Source organism: Echiichthys vipera (genome assembly GCF_963691815.1).
Source record: "Echiichthys vipera genome assembly, chromosome: 3".
Lineage (NCBI taxonomy): Eukaryota > Metazoa > Chordata > Actinopteri > Perciformes > Trachinidae > Echiichthys > Echiichthys vipera.
In genome coordinates this window covers 11192448-11208756 of record NC_139828.1, presented here as the reverse complement: position 1 = coordinate 11208756, position 16309 = coordinate 11192448, and the positions used below count along the sequence as shown (strand labels likewise).

Here is a 16309-nt window from a genome sequence, read left to right as displayed (position 1 = left end):
GCGTGTGCATGCGCGTGTGCGTGTGTGCGTGCGTGTCTGTGTGTGCGTGTTTGTGCTCGCGTGCGTGTGCGTGTGCGCGTGTTATCCTGGTGTATATGTTAGTGACTGTAAGTGGAAACCAGCCTTCATTGGCAGCATCGTCACGTGATCTCCCATGGCAACCGGCGAGTGTCATCAGTTCCGCTCTGTGGAAGTGCAGCCTCAGTCCGACTGTAAATGCACTGACACACTTTAGAACAACTCCGCCGCTTTAAGTTGACTTTATATCAGCCCCAGGCGTCCTCCTGCACCAACCACGGTCCTTCTTACCTGAAACAGAGAGGGGGGATTTTTAAAGAGCGGAAGCTGAAAACCATGAGTCACCTCAGCCCAGGGTAGGTGCCATTTAATGTTTTATATTTCAGAGTAAAGGGAGCTGATGTGCTCTACTTTCGGTGCACGTTTCTGATTTTTGCAATTGATTGAAAACAACTAAACGAACTAATGAATACAAATATATCACGAGGTGTAAAATGTCTAGCAGTATAATGACTACAGGAGCAGATGTACCTGTTTTAATTGACTTCAAATGAATGTTTTAAAAAGTGCGTCACAAATCGACGCTACTAACTTTACAACAGTAGTAGCAACATAGTAACCACTGAGGCACACTTCACTGCTTTAATGTGAGACAAGTGCTACTTTCAGGCTTTAGGCCCCACTGTACTCCTAAACTGATAAATGATGAATGAACAGCAGTTTTGCTTCACTTTGAACTCAAAACAAAACTCCACCTGAAAAAACGAGAAGAAACAACAGAAACTAAGATGGAGACTCGTGAAAATGCACTTTTTTCTTAAAGAGACTCAGACCATTTGTTTTACCAAATTTACTCTGTGACCAGTACTGGAATGTGTAAGTTCATTCCCTCAGGTATTTCCCCAGGTATTTTTTTCATGTTTAGTTTTTTTAGTGTGCATGAAATGCTGCTTCATACCTACTCTACAACTACTGTATACTTTTATATTTGACAGCTATAGTGACTTCACAGATTCAGAGTTTTACATAAAAAAAATCTAAAATATGATGCATTGTTATGTTGTTATTATTATTATTATATGAAGTTGCTTAATATCAAACTGCAATATTATATAAATACATACTTTTACTTCTATAACTTTAAGTAATATTTGTTGCTAATACTTTTGTACTTGTACTAAGGTACATTTTTTAATGTGGGATTTTTCTTTTGTAGAATTTTTAAAGTTTTATTTTATTTATTTTTTACCTACAACTGACTAGTTTATTATTATTATTATTATTATATTATTATTAAATACATCCATCCATCTTCATTGGGGGGCTGAAGCCAATCCCAGCTGACATCGGGCGTGAGCAGGGTATCACAGGGCACACAGAGACAAACACAGACAGACAACCATTCACATTCACACCTACGGGCGATTTAGAGTCACCAATTAACATGTGCACGTCTTTGGACTGTGGGAGGACCGTGCTGCCCGTTATTTGATACAGACTTACTTTTTTGATTACTTTAGAAACTCTGGAGTGAACATATTATTAAAAATGAATTAAAAAAACAACACGGTGGTGTGGTGGTTAGCACATTGCCTCACAGCAAGAGGGTTCCTGGTTTGAATCCCGGCTTGGGCCCTTCTGTGTGGAGTTTGCATGTTGTCCCAGTGTCTGCGTGGGTTTTCTCTGGGTTCTCCGGTTTCCTCCCACAGTCCAAAAAAATGAACGTGTTAATTGATGACTCTAAAATTGCCCGTAGGTGTGAGTGGTTGTCTGTCTCTGTTCGTCTCTATGTCCCCTGCGATAGACTGGCGTCCTGTCCAGGGTGTACCCCGCCCTCATGTCCGATGTCAGCTGGGATTGGCTCCAGCGACCCCGACAGGGACAAGCAGTTGAAGATGAATGAATGTGTAACGTTGTAGTCACTACGGAGGCAGAATTAACTACTTTTATTGACTCCAAACATATGCCAATGCTACTGTTACACTAGTGTCCCCTCAAAGTATCACTGGGTCAGAGAAAGTCATACATTTTTTTAAAAATGGCACATGATAGTTCAACCACCACGTTGTGGTTCAAAGAGAAATCTGCAACCAAAGCCGAAGAGCACCAGAGACAAACAAGCCAGGTGCACAAAGAGGAGGCAGACAGGGTCAAGTGTGCCATCCCCTCCAAGTCCTGTGTGTAATCAGACACTGGCAACGGACCCTTTAGTTGTAAGATCCTGTTGTCTCGTACACAAATGCTGGAGGAAATCAAACCCGTCTTGGAAAAACACTTTCAGACAGGACAGCCTGATGTCTCATTAATGAGGACGAGAAACAACTAACAAACAAACATGATGTTGTGCCCCACTAAACCATTCCGGGTTTTCTGTGAACTGTAATAAAGTTATTTTAGTGGAAGATCAAATTTAATGTCTGGATGTCATAAAGTGAAGCTGATGCACGGATAAACTTACTTTACTTTGCGTCTTTTGTCGTTCCTGCAGACTTATTTCAGCCTACAACAGTCTCACAGACAAACATCTGGCTGGATACTTCAGCAACACTCGGATCAGGAGACACCTGCAGAGAGCAGGACTGGTACGTCAACAGGTTGATGATGATGAAGATGATGATTATTGGCCCGTAGCTACCATTGATGACACCAAGGCCATGTCCTCAGTATTGTTGTTGGGAATTCAACAACTTTAAACAGTGTTAACATTCTCATTAAGTCACTTTTAAGGCTTTAAACTAATAAATATAGAATTCAATTGAAATATGTTCAAGGGCTTTCTCCCCACAGTAAAATATCATGGCAGTGTGAAGGATGTGAAGTAATCATTATGGACACACAATGTACAACAATGTTTTAGAAGTCTATAAGAAAATTACCTTACTTCTAAATTTAGTTATTACCATGAGATCCCAGTCGTGAGTTTTGCTCTTTTGTAAACTTTATTGAAACACATTCACCTCTCTACTTCTGTATGTGACCCTCTTAAATCCATTCACACACACATGTTCCTTTTACACTTCTGCCCTTACTACAAACCTGACTCAGAAGTTGGAAGTCCTCGATTTCCGATTACAAGTGAACGCAGCATAACCATTATTGATCTCGGCTGACAGACCAACGGCCACAGACGCGCAGATTGTAATACTCTGCAAAAAGGCAAATATAAGTGCTTTCATTAGTGGGTCATATGATCAGTCACCATTGTTTTAACTTTCTCTTTGATGGATAGGGACTTAACAGACAATTAACTAGATGACAGTTTTATGGAGTACAACTTTATGGAGTACAACCATCAGCTGTTGTCGGATTAAAATGTTGCTAAATCCTTAAGTACATGACTTTACACACATCTACTACCTGCAAACTTCAAACCTGTGAAAAAAGATTTTAAATTTTGTGAAACTGAGTCTGAACAGGACTCCAATACTCAAAAGAAGCTGATAGACACACACATAGATACATTTTCAGGGCCTCAGTTTGTGTCTCAATTTGAAAACATTTCACCCTCTTAAAAAACCCATGTAGCAGCTTGAACCCCGCTGAGACTGTTGTTGTTCTCAGATCACCAGGAGTGGGCGTATTGTTCCAGACAAGGAGTACAGACACAAGCTGATCCAGAGAGCCCATCAGAGACACATCCGAGAATGCCTGGCCCAGGCCATTTTCCACAAGGTGCTGGAGATGGAGGTGGGAGGAACACAAAGTACCAGAGACAAAACAGTCAAAACACTGTCAACTAACCTGTGCTTCTCCTTGAATAATAAATGATGCTAATTTGTTCTGTGCCCCTCCCGTACAGCGTGTCCATCAAATAGAGATCAAACGGAAACTGGAGGAGTTTGCAAGGAGGGACAGAGTGCATAAGATCAAAGTACATCATTTGCATTTAAACACCGCTTGCTGCTCTATTTTGTAACCTAATGACTCTTGATTAATCATATATATCATATAACAAATACAGTATTAGCATTTACCATTATTTATAGTGAATGGTGTACAAATATATCTTAATTTGGCACAAACAAAAAATGGCAGTGATGTTAATGAATGGCTTTGTTTGGAAGGTGGAGCGCTCTAAACGCTATGAAGAAGACATCATCCGTATCCTGTCTCCACGCCCACCCACAGGTGCCAGGGGCATCCGAAAACAGCACTCTGGGCCAGAGGGGGAGCACTCTGAATCCTCTGAGTCCGTGAGTCAAAACATGCTTCTCCGTGCGCTGGTAGATTGAGTGGATACGGCCGTAAAATCACATTTAATATGTTGTCATCTGTGGATGATACAGGCTCTTCTTCAGCCTAAACCACACATTTAAGTTCTTAATCATGTGAGATATTGGGTTTGTATTACATGAATGGTTCACGTCTGTACAATAATTATGAGGCTAATGCCAGTTACAGTGGGGTCATTCCTATGTTCCCACATTATAAGATTTAGTTTCAAAATTAGGCACTGTTAGGGTTAGGGTTAAAAGCATTTCCAATCTGTCACACCGTGCGATAAATGTCAAATGTGGGAACATAGGCATGGACCCGTTACAGTATCTTAGCTTAGCTTAGCTTAGCTTAGCTTAGCTTTGCTTAGCTTTGCTTTGCGTAACAACAGGGCCTGGCTCTAACTGAAAATAACAAAATATGCCTTTCAACACTTCTAAACATCACTAATTAACATGTTTTATCTGGTGAGCTCAATGCTACATAACACAGAGTGTAAAAACAACAATTTTAGGGGTTTTATGCATGCCAGAGCTAGCTTTTACCCCATTTCCAGTTTAATACCAGGCTAACCTGCTGACTCCAGTACAGAGTTCATCACCATACAGACATGTATTAGTTAAGTCATCTGAGCGATGTTGAACTTTCTTCTTAAATTGCAGCAACTACATTTGGTGAGTTAGTGTAGTTTTTACATCGTAACGTTGCATCATCCTTCTGACCAGAAAGCCCCAATTTCACTTTAATGGACAAAAAAACAAATAAAGATCTGTTTTATTCACTTAAACTTGTGTAGAAATGAGTGGTGTCTCACTCAGAGACATTCTCTCAGGTTAGGAACGTCTGTCTGTTGTGAAAATCAATATCTGCTGATACATTTTGCGTGTTTACATTGACACTTAGCTCTGAGGAGCTGTCTGAGCTGCTGTTTGCTTTGTGTGCTGACAAGAGTGTTTTAAGTCAAGCAGTGGGACTCTAAAAGTGTTTTCATTGAAACATAAGAAGTCACAGACCTTGATGCCAGAATACAGTAAATGGAGACGGTAATCCTGGCCATGATCTCTGTTGACCCTGTGAAATCACGGCCTGCAAACATCTTACCCCTCAGCAGCTTGTTTGAAATACATCAACAGTGACGTGTTGGGGGAAATCCCAAAGCAATATTACAGATTTTGTGCAGTTTATTATTGATTGATTAAAGGAGCTTGTGATTTATCCAAGTAAGAAGAAACTTTAAATAAAAAGAGAAAAGAAAAAGTCTGTATAATGATAAATACGAGAACAGACATATGAACTATTGCAGCATAAATAGATGAGGTGCAAAGCACAGCAGTTGACCACAAACACACACAAGACGGGCTGAATTATTCACTGTATTAAAAAAAATGAATATACTGTATATGATGAGAAAATGTAGAATAACATTGCCACATTCTCAAGCACATATCATGTTTTATTTTTTTACATTCTCTGTAGCAAAAATAATTTAAATAAAAATACAAAGAAAACGTCTGAGGCAGGATACTGAAGCACAATAAATCAACACTTTATTGCTCTCTGGAATGTCCTGATTTCACAGCCTTGGATTCGCCGTGTTAAACTTATTCAACCCATTCTCACCCAGCTTGCTTGTCGAACTATTACACTCTACTATGGTCGCTGTTTTAAACACAGGAAACACTTGTTTAATGTTGTGAATTCAAATAAAACTAGGAGAACAAACTACATTGGCGCACAGGACACAAACCGCAGCCTCCAGAGTGAAAGACCTGTGTTTGTGTGATCTATCCCAACCTCCTCTCTACGTTGACTTTGTTGCTCTCTTCCGGAGCATTTGCTCCGTGCGTCTAATTATGCCGCAGATGGGTTTGCAGTTGAAAGCGTGGAGCGTTTTAAACAGACGCTGAAGGGTTCTTTGTGCATTGGTATCAAACGCCAACGGTCGGGACAAAATGGGTATCTGATGCCCTGGAAATGAGAATGGGCTGGTTCATTTTAAACGGTATTGGCTTCCATAGCGATGCATACTGTGTACAGTGTGTGTGTGTGTGTGTGTGTGTGTGTGTGTGTGTGTGTGTGTGTGTGTGTGTGTGTGTGTGTGTGTGTGTGTGTGTGTGTGTGTGTGTGTGTGTGTGTGTGTGTGTGTGTGTGTGTGTGTGTGTGTGTGTGTGTGTGTGTGTGTGTGTGTGTGTGTGTGTGTGTGTGTGTGCGTGCGTGCGTGCGTGCGTGCGTGCGTGCGTGCGTGCGTGCGTGCGTGCGTGCGTGCGTGCGTGCGTGCGTGCGTGCGTGCGTGCGTGCGTGTGTGTTGCGTATGTGTGTATAGCCCGGCTCGTCTCGACCCAACACGGCCCCAGGGAAGATGCAGAGGCCGGTGCGTCTGAAGCCGATCAACGGCAACAGCACCACGACTTCGCTCAGACGCAGCTCCCCTTACAGACTCCTCGAGTCGTCCAATGAGAACGACCCGCCGTTAAACTGCACTGTGAGACCGTGACACATGACACTCATTCATTCACCAATTCATCTGCCCACTTGTATAGAATCAGTTTTTCAATGCTGAGAAAATCATATTTATTTCTAGTTTAGATCAGTGTTGTTTGTATTGTATTGTTTGGAATCTAGACGCAGACACTTTGCAGTTGTACAGGGAGTGTAAAGATACTAAACAGTATCATACATTATACTGTACAGATGCTTAGAAGCTCAGAAAAAATATTTTGTGTTAATACTAGAAATCAACATTACAATTTCACAGTACTTCTTAAAACTACACAGAAATGTGTAAGTGGACAAACACTTCTCCTTTAAACTGTTTTACAAGTACATGCACAGACGTCGTCATTGTCAAACACTCTGAGGTCTTTTCACTAAACTTCTCTCCCAGACGGACAAGGAGTCCCGGAGACGTTTGACCACAACAGAGGCCTCCCGTGGGATCTCACCCTACTGCCTCCCAGTCATCAACAACTTTGTCACCCCAGTGCCTCCAGCCATGAGGAGGAAAGAGAGGGCGGCAAAGGTCACTCCCAGCGGCACGCTCAGAGGCCGCAGACTGCGTCCTACCACCGCCTCCAGCGGAGCTGACGTCAATGAGGTCTTTATTTCTCTTTATATGTTCGCCCTGGCAACAAAAACCCTCACAACAGACTTACAAGCTTCAGCCTCTTTGGATTAATTAGGAACAACAATCAAAATGTCCTGGAGATGTATCGATTTTTCTAAGGCCGAGGAAGAAGATGTTGTATTATTTAAGTTGTTTTTTTCTCTTTGATAAATGTATGTCAAAACTAAACAGCAATACAGAACAGCATAGAGGGACACATTTCTATTCCTCCAGCTGTAGTCACAGATTATTGTTAAATGCAGAATATATTTTATAATATTATTATTATACGGCTGGACTATAAACAAAAGTGACATAAATCTTAACTTTCAATTTAACAACATTGTGAACGAGTCCATTACAACGTGTCATATTGCAGTTAATCAGGACAAAATATCAGAGTTGAAACAACATGAAAAAGAAAGTATACATCAGTAATATATTATGAGAATCATTTGCATTATATTTATTAGAGGTGTAACGATCTGGTGTGATCCAGTGATTCAGGAAGTATTGTATCGATATAACATTGTATTTACACTCTTAATATTTATCAGTATGGACAAAGAGTCCTAGATAACCTTTACCTTTGTAGATCAGTCACATCGAATTTGGGATTAAGAAATTAAAGTAATCTCCTAAACTGGATTAAATCCATCAATTTGATCCCAGCTGCCCTTTGTTTGGAAACCAGGATTCCCCCATGCTGAGGAGCTCCGTGCCCCAGAGCAGAGTGTCTGTGAACATGATGTACTTTGGAAAAACAGTTCATCTCTCCCACGACCTGATCGACATGAGGGATGAGGTCAAAGTGTTTCAGCAACACTGTGGAGGAGAGAACCTGTGTGTTTTCAAGGGCAAGCTCCGCGAGGCAGGTCAGTGTGAGGATCTAGGATTATGTTTGTTAGATACATGTGCCTCTAAGCAAACATTGTATTTAAATTTAGTTGAATATCATTATTATTCAAATTAACCGTAAGGTAGCAGTGTGTCAAGATGCCTCGCAGGATTTCACGTGGGTTAGGGTTGTTCTGCAGCACTACGGTCACAGCTTTGATTGTCTTGACCTTGAAAACGTACCTACCTCTCATCTGAATTCTCGATCTTTCCCTCAGAGATTTTCCAGTTCATTTCGAGGCGGCACCGCGGTTTCCCCTTCAGCTTGACCTTCTTCCTGAACGGGCTGCAGGTGGAGCGGCTGAGCTCCTGCTGCGAGTTCAAACACAGAAAGGGCTCCAGACTCGGTGGCAGGCACGGGCACTTTGGCTTCTGCAGCGTAGAGGGGGCCTCTCCCTGTTACAAGTAAGGGTCTTTTTTAGAGGCCTACTGCGTCTTTAAAGGGGAACTCCACTGATTTTACACATTAGGTCTTGGGGAGCTCTGCTGCATATGTGAGAAAAAGTTTTGTTGCCTTTTGTGGCTCCAAAGGGAACTTTGCAACGTTTGATAAATTGCTCAAGTAATGTGACTTTAGTAGTATATTATTCTAATTCTTTCAGGTGCATTATAGCAATGGGATTGGACAAGAAGCCCACTCCTCCACCAAAGAGGGTCAAAGAGGATGGAGGAAGAGAGAAGCCAGTCATCAGCCCAAAGGATGCTCCTGAGATGGAGACAGAGAGGACTGGAGACGACGCTGCATCCCTCTCAGAGCATGAAACAAGCCAGACGCAGGACATGGAGGCTCAAGTCAAAGAAGAAACAGCAGCTGAGGAGGACAAAGTCAGAGATGGTATAAAGACTAAAACATCTGAGTACAAAGAAACATGACTGCGCCAAAAAGAACTAAGAAGAAAGAGGAGGTCAATGAATTTTCTGCATGTCTTCCTCCTCAGACTATGAGGAAGACTTTGAAGCAGACGATGAGGGCCCTGCAGAAGATGTCGAGGCAAAAGCAAAGAAATCCCCGTCTCCATGCAGTGAAACTGAAAGTCAGGTTAAAGAGAAAGACGCCTCCGAGACAGAAGACGACGGGAAGGATGGTGGGTAACATCTTTCAAGCACTGCATAAGGAGAAAATAACAGTGTGCAGAGATATTTCATTACACACAATTACTCATTCTTTTAATACATCAAAACAATCACTGTATCTTTTAGTCATTGTTACACTACTTTCTGCCGATGTTTGGAGCCTAGATTCAATGAGATGCTGAACTTTTCATACGTTAATTAAAGTGTGTCATCTATAATCCAACAAACCATCTTTTGTGTTTCCCTTCTTGGAGAGGAACTGCCACTTATACTTATTTACAGTATGATTTAGAAGTTTGAACTGTAATTTTGTTTTTTGTTAAAGAATTTGAAATGCTTCATCTGTCTTGCACAGAGGACATAAAGTCTCATTCAGGCTCCAGCTCCTCAGGCAGCGACCGGGGGGAGAGCGATGCTGAAGCCACCGGAGACTCCAGAGAGGACGAGGAAGCAGAGCAACCTGAAGAGGGGGATCAAGAGGAAACTGCTGTCCCACCAGAAGAAAACAAAGACGAACCAAATCCAGGAGAAGCCGCCGCTGCTGAGGCCGAGCTTGCCGCTCCCAAAGACTCGGACATACAGGACAGTGCGGGGAACAGCACAGAGATCGACGTCTCGGACACCAGCGTCCCCTCAGGGAACGAGAATAAACACAGTGACGACGCCTCTGGAGACAAAGAGGTGGAGGGAACGGTAGATGAGAGCAAACAGGAGGAGGAGCAGGAGAGGGGTGAGTATAAACCAGCAAATAATAATGAGTGAGAAATGGATCAGTCCATCTTGTATGGAGGTTTTTCCACTATTGTCTCAACCAGAGCTGTAGTCCACTTCAGTTTTACAGCCCCGATAACAACTAAACAACAGCCACAGGTGACATTTAAAGTAACGTTATGACATTGTTTTTGAATGTGATGGTGGAAAAACTACTATAAGTTGTGTGTTGTTTTATTTTTTTCGTTATTTCTCTTTTGTTTGTGTGTGATTTTCTGTCTGATCCACGTTTTAATGTCAAAGTTGAAAGAGATGTTTGGATGTTAATTCCCACCTATTCTCACATGATTGTATTTCATCACTCCTGACAATGTTTTAGGCTTAAAGGAAGACTTTTCTAAATTAAGTTTGCTTTTTACTCAATTTATAATGCGTCTTTAAGCTGCTCTGTGTAGTTCTGGTTAAAGCAAAAAAACAAACATTTTTAAATACAGAACAACATATGCAGCTGTATAATTATATAGAGTACCCAAACAAATGCATTACTAGCAGCATCTGAAAATATTTAACTCACATGTTTAGAAGATGTTTCGTTAATGTAACCAGAATTGTAGTTTTTCAATCTGTTTTCCTGGGATCCGTTTGCACAAAACACTTGCCAAAGTTTAGTAATTATATTTCCTTCATTTAATGTTTTTTACGATCCCAAGTTTTTAAATTCACATCTTAAAATGATATAAAATGAGTCTTGAAGAAATGAAGAAATGTCTTAAAATTGTTATTTTAAGACATTATGCATTGTGTTTCAATTTTGGTTGTGAACCATGCTTATATATATGTTTGTTTTTTTCTTTTTGTGCATGTTAATTATCATTTTGCATGTTATGTTTGCACCTGAAATATTAAAGGCATTCTTTTGTTTATGGCTGTTTGTTTCTTCATTGGCTCCGTTCTCTCGTTGTATTCTCAGTGTTCAAATACTTCCTTATTCATTGCCTTGTAACATTCATCACAAGTGGCTCACAAACATTAATCTTGTGCTTAAACATCAACTTACTGTATATCACTGTGTCTGCCATGTCTGTTTTTCTCTCCCAAGCCAAATCTGTGCAGGAGAAGCTGGCAGAAGCTATACTGAAGGAGTCCCAGTGCAGCTCCGAGCCCGAACTGAGCGACACCAGCACTGAGGAGGAGGAGTCGACGACCGATAAAGGCCCTGAACAGGACAGCGAGGGTACCAGACTTTAATCTTTATTTAAATTAATCTGCAAACGACATGACTCTTGCAGTAAAATACATACTTTCCTAAACAACCTCTCTTGTATTTGCAGATGCAGTTGGGGTGAAATATGTGACATCTACAGAAGAGCAGCAGACCCTTGTAGTGGAAACGAAATATAAGGAAGGTGAAGCCGAAGTGGTACAGGATCATGAAGAGTTATCTGAACCAAAAGAACAGGAGGATGAAACTGAACAAGAGCCCCATGAGACCAGTGATAGTACTAAAGATGAGAAGGCCGCAATAGAAGAGGAAGATGAAAAGGCTGCATCAGAAGAAGACAGAAACACAGCAGAGAATGCTAAATCAGAGGACACAGAAGATACAGGTGCAGCTCTGCATCCTGTATCTGAAGAGGAAGCAGCCGAGGATGACAAGACGTCAGAACCTCAAGAAAAAGCATCAGTTAAATCCACTGATGGTGAGGCAGCGGAGAAAGACAACGAGGAACAAACTGCAGTGGAGGCTGACGCGCAGCCCAACGAGACGGGGCAAGGGGCAAAAAGCAGCGAGGAGGATGAGTCATCGATATCAGAGCGGAATCAAATAACTGATGAGACAGCAGTGCCAGATAATGCGGAGGCGATGACAGCGAAAGTGACAGTGGAGATGAAAGCAGAGCCCTCAGTGGAGCGAGAGGCCCTCAACTATGAAGAGGCACCTGTAACCAACACAGAGAAGAGGCAGCAGGGAGACAACGAGGACAGAGCATCAGAAACAGATGTCACAGCGGAGAATTCAAGCAGCTCGTTGGAGGGGAGCGGAGACACCACGGTTGAAAAAACAGCAGATACAAGCGAGGACAATGCAAAAGATGAAAGCAGTAAAGATGATGTTAAAGATCAGGAAGTGTCAGCTGTAGAGGCTAGTAAGGATGATAATCAACAAGAAAGGGGCAATTTGGGAGAGGAGGAGACAGAAAAACCATCAGTGGAAATAGATGATAAGGGTGAAGAGAAATGTGAAGAGGACGGAAAGCAAACAAATCCAGGGGAGATAACAGAAGGTGAAAAGGATAATAAAGATAAGACGGAAGAAGAAGAAGAGAATAACAAGAGTAAGACCGAAGAAAATGAGGAAAACAACTCAGAGTGGACGAAGAGGGACTCAAACACCGAAGGAAAGGCAATTGAAGAACAAGCTGAGGAAACTCACAGCGAAGAAGATAAAGTTGCAAATGAGAAGAATGAGGATGAATCAGAAAAGACAGAGGGAGGCGAAGACAGCGAATGTGTCAAGAATAAAAATGACAAGGAGGAATCTGAAGAACAGGAAGCTGCAACTGATAAAACGAATGAGGGTGAAACAATGAACACAGCAGCTGATGAAGAAAAGGATGATGAAGCCGAAAAGCGAGAGGAAGATCAGAATGAAGACAAAGATGCGAAAGTTGCAGAGATTAAAGATGATGAAGAATCTGAAGAGAAAACAGTCGCAGGGGGACAAGAAATATCGGAGATTACAGAGGAATCTGAGAAAAGTGCAGATGCAGACTTGGAAGAGGTGAAAATATCTAATGAAACTATTGTTGAGTCAGAAGACGTTGCTGAGAGTGAAGCAGCAGACGTAGCACACGGGACTAAAGCGTCCGAAGAGACGCCAAACGATTTGATGGAGGCGGAAGATGTTAAGAAAGAAACTGAAGGAGGAAGTGACAGTGAAAAGGGAGATGTTGATGTGGAAGATGGAGAGATTTCTCCCGGAGAGGCTCAAACTGAGGGCAAAGATGACGTGAGAACAGCAGAGAATACCGAAGACGAGAGAAAAACAGAGGAACCTGCGGATGGTGAGAGCACGGAGGAAAAAGAAGTAGCTTTCCAGTGTGAAGACGGTGCCGAAAAACATGAAGACGACAAAGCAGATGAGGCTCCTGACACTGATGTGGCACAAAGTGAGACTAAGGAAGGGGACGACAGTGTGCAAAAGCAAGAGGAATCGATTAAAAACGACTCTGAACCGGAGACGTCGGGTACAGAACAGGAAGAGCAATCTAAATCAGATGACAGAAAGGATGATGAGGAAACAAAACAAGATGTTAATGGCAACATATCGCAGCCTGATAATGAAAACAGAGATTCCCATTTGATGAAAAAGAGCGATAACGTCCAGAGTAATGTCACTGAGGTGGTAGTTTCTTCTTCAGGTGATCAGGCGCAATCTTCAACACCCACTGCTGACGATACAGCTCTCGAGTTTGACGAGTCCACTTCGGCGTCTGACTCGAAGGCCGACAAACGCCCACACGCTGATGAAAATGCCGCTGACTTCTCTCCCGTGGACGCAGAAAACAGAGCAGACACCGAGGAGGCGAGCAAGGCCTCGGAGGAAGGAGCGAGCGTGCTGCTCAAACCTCAAGCCCAGTCATCACAGCTCACACAAAACAATAAGACAGAAGAAAGTGTTGCAGTGGGTGAAGACACTCCGGAGGCCTTAGAGAGAGAAGACAACACAGATCTAGTCACAAACTGGGTAACCATGCATCAAACATCGAAGTTTTTCGAGACGTTTGTCGAACCTTTAGAAGACTTGAAGGAATCAACTTCAGACGCTCAAGTGTCCGACGCTAATGAAGAAGCGACACAATCTACAGAGCTGCAGAGATCAGCGGGTCCACCGAATACGTCTGAAAATGCAGAACAAGAGCGCACGCCAAAAGATGAAAATGAGTCAAGGGACAAAAGCAAAGAGGAAGATGTGGTTTCAAACCTTGAGAGCAATCACTCTGAAGATGGTGAGCCGTGTGGGAAAGACACGCTGCAAGTGGAGGAGACTGAGGTGAAAGACTTTATAGATAAAACAGAGAGTGTGCAAAATGATAAAGAGTCTGTGAACGGGCAAGACAAAGGAAGCAGGGGGTCGCTCGACAAAGACAAGGGACAAGGGGGTATAATGCCGGACGACTCTGAGCAAACTGACATTTCCAAAACTGAAGTGGAAAGCCTCGCGGGTACTCATCTTTCACTAACCAGCGGACGACCGGAGAGTGTCTCTGAGAACCAAACTGAGGAGAAAACTACCAATGATGGTCCAGACTTGAATGGAAAACAAACAGCAATAGAAGAAGTGAAAGATCTTCTACCTTCATCCAAAACAGATGAGCATCGCGAGCGTTCGACGAGTCCAGAAGCACTCTCCAGATTGAGCGCGAATGAACAGAGAGACACAGAGGGAACGTTGGAAAAGAGTCGAGAAGTTACAGAAATAACTGATTTTACCATTTCAAAGTCAGACGACGGAAGCCAGGAGGAGTCCCACCGTGAAGACGTTGAACCGAAACAGTCAGACGCGAGCATCAACGGAGACAAAAGAGACGTGCAGCTGATCCAAGACATCAAACACACTCTCAGCAAAGACCGGCTGAGCACTTTCTCAGTGGACGAAACAATGTTCGGTCGAAGTTCATATCCTTTGCTGACCGCTGCGAGGACAGAGAGTGGACATTAGAGCTGCAGGGAGTGGCACAAAGGTACGGTGATGTACTTACTTACTTAAGGTGTACTTAAAAAAGAAAGCAATTACACAATCAGATGGCTACGATGAGAAATAGAAACATTTGCAGTAATCAGGATGTAATTTGGTTTGTTGGTCAATTTCCAAAAAATGAATACAAGATGATTTTAGTCTTAACGGAGGCTCTCAAGTGTTACAATGGCTTCTTAAATAGTCTTCATCTTTCAATCACCAAAACTAAGAAGCTGCAAAATGAGTTTTGACTGCTGCATGAAATGTTCACAATAGACCATCTCTTCCTATTGTTGGTAACAAAGAGAAGTAGTTTGTGTGGGGTATCAAGTGCAGCTGCTATCACCTATTACCGGTAAAAAGATACTCTTCCACTCACGCTCACAAATGATTGAATAATTCATAGATGTTGCACTCCCGCAGCTTAGTTTGTCCCAAGTACACTTTACATTTCCACTGATGTTACTTCTGTTTTGATTGGCGACCTGTAAATGCACCGTGTCTGTGTCGATGGCAATTTTAGTTGCGGTGATATCTAGACAAAATGGCAGAGGAATAGCAGGAATGCTAAGCTAACATGGCTAATTCATTAATTAGTGGAATAAAACACTGGTAACATTGTGAAATGTCAAACCTAGGCATTGAGTACTACCTCTTATTTAAAAAAAGATACTGAATATTTGTTGTATTGCCTTTTCACCTGATTTTTATGACCAGTGTGGGTTTATGAGGCTTCGTCTTTTCATTTGATATCTGTCAGGGACTGAACGCTGGTGTGTTTGACCGCTCAAAAAACAGAAAAATAAAAACAGTGAGACGGAAATTGACTTTTTGCTTCTTCTTTCTTTCCACTTGAATGAAGATGCGTGTACACCAAGTTCATGCACACATAAAACGATTTTGCTCATCGCACATAAAGTATTTACAACACTATCAAAAATGATATAAATGTTTACATAATGTATAAACCTCATACAACACAAGAATAAAGATGTTGGGAACTAAGCATAAATGTAAATGAACAACTCATCCAAATACAGTATACAACAAAATACAGTTTAGTTTGCGATATCTACTACTTCTACCATCCGTTGATACAGTTTTACTTCAAATGAACTGTCAATAACAGGCATGGGTATCTGAATTATTGAGTAATAATAATAAAGGGCGTTCAGTTGCTGTCCTCGAAGCTGCCATTGCTGCTGTTCGAGGAGCAGAATCTCATGGTGCTCATGGGATCAGACACGTACCCTGAAAAAGAGACCAATTAATCACAACTGTGACACTGACTCACCATTTATGTTCAGTTTCATTTGTGAACATCGGCAATACAACATTTCTGTTGAGTTTAAAAAATAAGAATGGTGATATGATATAATATATGTAATTGTTATTTAAAATAAGTTCATGTCTAGACTAAAAACTAACCACATACATCAACCTGCTGTCAGAAATACTCACTGGAGCAGTGGTTCCCAACTACAGGGAGGCTTTGTCTGCTTCAGCGTTGTCAGAACTAGATTTGCACATATTAACTAAAATCATAAAAA

At 41.9% G+C, this 16309-nt stretch overlaps 1 protein-coding gene across 1 annotated transcript; it reads left to right on the top strand.

Moving 5' to 3' along the window:
* The first annotated feature begins 327 nt into the window (after nucleotides 1-327).
* Nucleotides 328-15125, top strand: erich3 (glutamate-rich 3). The gene is made up of 14 exons (XM_083910955.1): nucleotides 328-374; nucleotides 2507-2600; nucleotides 3580-3705; nucleotides 3818-3889; nucleotides 4083-4211; nucleotides 6557-6715; nucleotides 7118-7318; nucleotides 8031-8211; nucleotides 8452-8638; nucleotides 8836-9068; nucleotides 9172-9318; nucleotides 9663-10037; nucleotides 11118-11252; nucleotides 11350-15125. The coding sequence occupies exons 1-14, from the start codon at nucleotides 355-357 to the stop codon at nucleotides 14739-14741; spliced, it is 5451 nt and encodes a 1816-aa protein (XP_083767081.1). The 5' UTR covers nucleotides 328-354; the 3' UTR covers nucleotides 14742-15125.
* Nucleotides 15126-16309: the final 1184 nt, after the last annotated feature.